Source organism: Garra rufa, chromosome 5 (genome assembly GCF_049309525.1).
Source record: "Garra rufa chromosome 5, GarRuf1.0, whole genome shotgun sequence".
In the NCBI taxonomy this organism is placed as follows: domain Eukaryota; kingdom Metazoa; phylum Chordata; class Actinopteri; order Cypriniformes; family Cyprinidae; genus Garra; species Garra rufa.
In genome coordinates, this window is record NC_133365.1 from 36,028,257 (window position 1) to 36,035,253 (window position 6,997).

A 6,997-nucleotide genomic window follows, 5' to 3' on the forward strand; every position below is an offset into this window, starting at 1 on the left:
TGATTCTTCAGAAATCGTTCTAATATTTTGATTTGCTGCTCAAAAACATGTATTATAATTATTAATATCATTTTGTTGAACACAGCTAAGAAGAATTGTTCAGGTTTCTTTGATGAATAGAACATTTAGAAGAACAGCCTTTATCTAAAATAGAAATCTTTTGTAACATTTTAAATGTCTTTATCACTTTTGATCAATTTAAAGCATGCTTGCTAAATAAAAGTATTAATTTCTATCTATCTATATCTATATCTATATCTATATCTGTCTATCTGTCTGTCTATCTATCCTTTTTCTAAACTCATGTGACTTTAATTTAATTAGTTATTAGTTTAACAGTAACATTGCTCATCTGTATTCAGTAATAATTTATGCTTTCACTCGATGAAAAAGATCAATCTGAGCATTCTTCAAAATATCTCCTTTCCTGCCCCATGGGAAAAAGACAGTCATACGTGTTTGAAATACAATAAAGGCGATTAAATGTTGACAGAATTTAAAACTTTGTGTGAATTACCCTTTTAAATGTGTCTGTACAGTATATCTTAATGAGTTCCAGCAGTAAATTGCAGTCCTAATGTTTAATTGTTTGCAAGTTGTTGATGTCTCATTTGTGCTTCGATCACGAACAGTCAATCTTTCACCTGCATCCTCTGCATGCTGTCCGCGACTATTTTAAGACATCGTTATTCTGCCACTTTTATACCCTGCCGTGGCAGACGAGAGCCTTCCTACTCATTGAGCTAATCGAGTGCTTGTGAGCTTCAAACCAGAGCTTCACTTTCATCCATAAACACATACAGCTTCCTTTAAAATCCAGCAACTAATTTTTAAAGCTTTGTGCTTGATAAATATTTTATGAGGCTTTTTACAAAGAAGTGTTTTTCTGTAATTGTAACACTTTTTAACATCATTTTTTAATTGTAAAGCTTTGGTGTTTTTCTCAGCGATTTGTGTGTTCGGTTCTCAGCGGAGATATCCAGGATGTGTGAGGTGGACGTTTCGTCTGAGCCCACCAGCCCGACGCTGTACAGAGAGTCTTCTGATACATACTGCCATGTGGACCGCTGGCAGAAGCTGCGCACAGCCGTCCGCAAGCTGGAATTCTGGGAGAACTTCACACATGAGCTGATTGGCAGTGGCTTCTTCTCAAAGGTTTATAAGGTAATACTCAAAATATCTTGAATCTGTAAGTGATAACATCTAAATATGCAGTTAATAATATATGTACAGTAAGTGCTAAGAAATTTTGACAGATTTTTCTCCTTGGTGTTTTAACACATTGGCTGTTGAAAAATGATTCTCACAACAAATAAAGCAGTGTAAAATGTTGACTTCATATGTGCATATTGATTTACTTTGTTAACTTTGCAATAAATATTTTATTACATAATATTTTGCATAATTATATCATAAAAGTTTATTATAAGACAAGAGTGATAAATTCAGTCTAAATATAAATGGCTTTTCATCATCCTATTGTTCTGCAGAAGGTCTCCGTGTGTGTGTGTGTGTGTGTGTGTGTGTGTGTGTGTGTGTGTGTGTGTGTGTGTGTGTGTGTGTGTGTGTGTGTGTGTGTGTGTGTGTGTGTGTGTGTGTGTGTGTGTGTGTGTGTGTATCCTAGTGGCACTCATACAGTGCAGTATTGTAGTTCTACTAATTAGGACATATTTTACAGCTAAGCCCATATTGAGGTGGCCCTCGTGCCACATACGCATTAATGATTTCCTGATGAGTCCCTGCTGTGTAAATTACATAACCGATGATTGCACAGCTCAACCATCCCAGCAGTTCTGTCCCTTCCTGTATATTATCATGGAAGTGTTTCTCTATTATTGTACACTAGAGAGAGAAAGGAATGTTTTAATACCGCTTTAGGATTCATTCTCTTCTTCACTGTTCTGCTTTCATTTTTTTTTTTTTGTCATTTGATATCATTTATTCTCAGGTGATCCACAATACCACACGGAAGGTGATGGTAGTAAAGATCTATAAGAATGATGTTGATCAGGACAGCATTGTACGAGAAATCAGCCTTCTGCAGAAACTCTCACATCCCAACATAGTGAGGTAAGCCAGTTATTAACTATATTTATTTATTTCATTTTATTATTTTTAACTCCTAAATGCCTGATAGATGTTCAGGCCTATTATTTACAATTTTACTCACATTCGTTAGGGTCTTCATAAAATGTCTGCAACACACTTTAGTTAAAATTCCTCAAATGTCATGTAAAACAACACCATTTTTACCTTGTCAAAAACAGCTCTGCTCACAGGGCCCCTTTTCGGTGCATGTCTCTTTAAATGATAATGAGCTACTGCTCACCCCACCCCTCTCTTCCATTTTTTTGTGTATTCAGTGATGCATTACCATCAAAAACAAAACTAATCCACTGCGTCCTCAGTGGCTCTGATGTAAACGAAGACTCATATGTTCACTTTTACAACTACATTGCTTACGAGACATTGTTGTCGCTACAGTTGCTTGAGCACAGAGAAAATGGTGTACAGGGTACAACTTGCTGAGGGCGGAAATATGCTAATACGGGACAGTCTGTCAGCAGTCGTGGGCGGAGCCTGAGCAGTATGATTTCATACTGCTTAGAAAATCAAAACAGCTTGATAATTGAGATTGTTTAGGTTTTTGGGGGATTAATAAAAAAGCCTAAATGGATATTTATCATTGTAGGGTGGTTGTGTCCACACACTGCTAGGACACATTTATGCAAATTTTGCATTTGATGTCTCCTTTAAAGGAGAACTCCGGTGTGATTTTGACCTAAAGTGTATTGAATCATGATACCAAGTGTGAACGTACCTTGCATATCATCTCGGTTTGTGTCCTGCAGTCCGAAATCTGGGGTCAGTTAGCCGATGCTCACAACAGGTTGTCAATGAGAGTCAATAGGGCATTGAAGTAGCCATGTAAATAAATCACTGTTTTATGCCATTTACGAGGCACAAAGTAGCTCCACACTTCATTGGTAGACTTCCAACGGCCCTGACATTTAAAACGAGACATTGAGAACTCAGAAAAAGCACCGGTAGTTTATTTACAAGAAGATTTATACAGACATTTTCCACCAGAAACAGACCGGTCGCCACCATCTTGAATTTAGTCATGATAATTCGAGTGTCGAGCACCAAGGAATTTATCAGGTTATCAACTTATCAGGTTGTAGTTTCCTTCGTGCTCGACACTCGACTTATCGTGACTAAATTCAAGAAGAATAAACTACCGGTGCTTTTTCAAAGTTCTCAACGTCTCGTTTTAAAGGTTGTATCAGCGATTTCTAGCCTAAAACATAAAGTGTCAATTTCAGCTGACCTTTCATCACGATCCGCTCGCTGCCTGCCCCATAAATTGTCTGTGAAAAAAACGCGTCTCTCTGGTCAGCCTAGGGTCCGAGATATGCCAAAAAAACAATCGGCGCTATCAACTATTCCACATATAAACAAACAGTGTTCCAACCAATCAGCGTCAGGGGTTTGGTGTTGTGGCCAAACCCCTGACGCTGATTGGTTGGAACACTGTTTGTTTATCTGTGGAAAGGTTGGTAGTGCCGATTGTTTTTTTGGCATATCTCGGACCCTAGGCTGACCAGAGAGACGCGGTTTTTTCACAGACAATTTATGGGGCAGGCAGCGAGCGGATCGTGATGAAAGGTCAGCTGAATTTGACACTTTATGTTTCAGGCTAGAAATCGCTGATACAACCTTTAAATGTCAGGGCCCTTGGAAGTCTACCAATGAAGTGTGGAGCTACTTTGTGCCTCGTAAATGGTGTAAAACTGTGATTTATTTACATGGCTTCTCCGATGCCCGATTCACCCTCATTGACAACCTGTTGTGAGCATCGGCTAACTGACCCCAGATTTCGGACTGCAGGACACAAACCGAGATGAGATATGCAAGGTACATTCACACTCGGTATCATGATTCAATACACTTTAGGTCAATATCACACCGGACTTCTCCTTTAAGGTTTGCAATTAGTTTCGGTTTCCATTTGTGCTATTTCAAAGGATTTTTCCCTTACTAGTATTCTAAAACAGTTAAACCATAATAATGAAGAATGAGTAGTAGTTGTTTCCAAACGCCTGTAGAGATGTACTGTTCATATTCGATTTGGATGAATCCTGACAAACTGTTACAGGTTATGAATCACACTAAGCCATGAGCACTCTTATACTGCTGTTAATCTTGCACTATGACGTGTGTTTGTCTAAGCAATCTCAGAATGGCTTTTTCCAGTGCGTTATGGAAGGACATTGCCATATTCAAAACTGCCTTTGCAGCGTTAATTTATCACAGCTTTTCAGTTCCTGCCAGCTGTCATCACCCTATTTCAGATGGCAGTCATGTTAACCTATGAACATAACTGCTGTATGTGACAGAAACCACATGAGGTCACCATGACACAGTGATACATTACATTCACCCATATTCACTGCTTCACTAATTCATGGTTCTCTAATATGTTAGTAAAAACAAGTAAAAGCCTAAACATCATTTGAACATCAGATCTACATAATTTTGAGTTTCGGTTCAATTGTTGTGCATTTGACAAATGACAGGGGCTTTGCACTGTATTTAGACTGGACCTATTCGACAATGCGAATTTAGGGAATGGCTCATGACGTCCTACATCTCTTTTTCAGGTATCTGGGTATTTGTGTCAAAGAAGACAAGTTGTACCCAATTCTGGAGGTAAGATCTCCAATTTCTCAGTCTCAGAATCAAAAAGTTTATTCTACAGTTTGAGTTTATTTTATGCATTAGATTGTACTATTGTACTGTGGTTTTTCTTGAAATTTCATATAGATGTGATGCTTTGAAAGTGTACATTTGATTGGCTGAACAATAAGGATTTTTGTGCTTGTCTTTTGAAGGGAACTTGTATGTCTTAATATAACGTAAATGATATATATAATTTCTCTTAAATTATATAATATAACGTCTCTTACTGAAATATGTAGCAGAAAACCCATCAAAGAGTTGCATTATTTAAAAAATCCCATCGTTTTATACATATCTTGGTTATGGGGGTGCTATTATTTTGCTGACATGAAATGGTTGCACTCTGTGAGCTACTGGCGCTACTTGTTGCTATTTTTACCACAACACAAAATATACAACTCAAAAAATAAAATACTGATGCAGTGAACAGAGCTATTAAAAGAGCTTACAGGTGGCTATGAATATAAGCGTAGGCATAAACCAAATGCCATATCATTGATTTTTCCCTCAAGGAGTCTAAACGCTCCTAGATATCGAGTAAAATCCGTGCTGAGAAACTCCTTCAGGGGCTGTGGCATCATGACAAGCCAGAATGGCATCTAGTGTTTCCTGTCTCTGCCGTATGTAAGCTCTTTCAGTAGCTGTGGTCTACTAAAAGCCTCAAAGGCATCAGGGCCAAAGTGAAGAGAACAAAGACGCGGGTCTTTAGGAAGTTTTATCTGTCCACAAGAAACTTTCCATTCTTTTCTCCTTTTCTTATCACTAGAAAAAGCAGTGAAGACTTATTCCGAGTTCAGACTGCATGATTTTAGCCCCGATTTTGACTCGCCGACAGGTTTTGAGAAATCGCCGACAAATGCCCGAAATCACAGGCAAATCGCTGCTCGTTCACGCGAATGACAATCACACAGTGTGAAATATCAAAGACGCGATCTGAGAGAATCGCCAGCGTGTCGCCGACACCCGTGAGATATTTGGCATGCTAAATATCTGGACCTGTCGGCGATTCAAAATCATGCCGTGTGAAAGGTGATCTGACTGAAAATCACATCGGCGATTACCTTCAGCCAATGAGACAGCAACATCCAGGCCAGAGGGAAGTTGGGGGAGGAGTTACGAAGGTAGACCACAATATCAACAAGCATAGCTTCGGCTTCTTTTCTTTTCGCTTGCAAATGAGTGCACATGCAATTTGTATGACAAGCTTCTTGCGGGCTACCATTTTTTTTATAATAATCCCAGTCTCACATGAGAACTCACGTGAGAACTTGCACGACTGACCTCACGTTGTTTCCATGTCACTTCTCGCGTGTGTTTGGTTGTGAGACGTAGTTTGCAGACCGGGACAAAGTTGTCGGCGATTCTTCCTATTGTAAAGTCATGCAGTGTGAAACCCCCCGTCGCCGATCCATCGTGCAGTGTGAACACAGCAGCGACGGAATGCTACCCCAGATAGTCATGCAGTGTGAAAACATCTGTGACGCGATTGCTTTGAAAATCGTGCAGTCTGAACTCGGCATTACACTGCTTCTGTAGTTGCCCTTTGACTGAAAATTACGACCATAAGCTGCACATTGTGGTATCATATCAGTATTTTATTTACCGAGTTGTGTTGCGGTAAAAATAGCAACAGGTAGCGCCAGTTGTTCATCGAGTACAACCATTAAATGTCATCGAAATAATGATACCCCTCATAAACCAAAATATGTATAAGACAATGGATTTTTTTTAAATAACGTAAAACTGTTATATTTCAGTAAGAGACATCATTTATGTTCTATTAAGCCAATAGATCAATAGATAAACTATTTACTACCAATAATTATTTATATGTGCTTATTTTATATAGATACACAATTAAATGTTAGATATTAAAGCATATACTCTGTTCATTTTATATTAGTTACATAATACAACATTATATATAAAATCAACTGCATAAAATCAGTAGTAGAAATGAGTAATACTGTACATTTAAAACTGTCGACAATAGCGGCTGTGAAGGAGTGAATATTTATGAACCTATACCAGTATTGTGTTATTTTTATTTGTTTTTTATTTGTAACACTTTACACTTTTCATTTGTTAACATTAATTAACTGTTAGTTAACATTAACTAACCATAAATAGTACATCATTTATTAGTAGTTGTAGTTAACATTAATTATTGCACTAATTATTGATCTAACATGAACAAACAATTATATTTTAGTAACAATAACAAAGATTCATAAAAGCTCTAAAAATCTTGGCA

General features: G+C 37.8%; 1 protein-coding gene across 3 annotated transcripts in view; it reads left to right on the forward strand.

Annotated features, from left to right (window-relative positions):
* Window positions 1–6,997, forward strand: part of LOC141335424 (dual specificity testis-specific protein kinase 2) — a 29,082-nt gene that overhangs the window by 8,781 nt on the left and 13,304 nt on the right. For 2 of the 3 annotated variants that reach the window (XM_073840874.1, XM_073840875.1), the window contains 3 exons: window positions 971–1,164; window positions 1,949–2,070; window positions 4,665–4,713. In XM_073840874.1, coding sequence (XP_073696975.1) covers window positions 971–1,164; window positions 1,949–2,070; window positions 4,665–4,713 — 365 coding nt within the window. Of the gene's footprint in view, window positions 1–947; window positions 1,165–1,948; window positions 2,071–4,664; window positions 4,714–6,997 lie in introns of all 3 variants that reach the window. The other variant, XM_073840876.1, reaches the window with a different exon arrangement.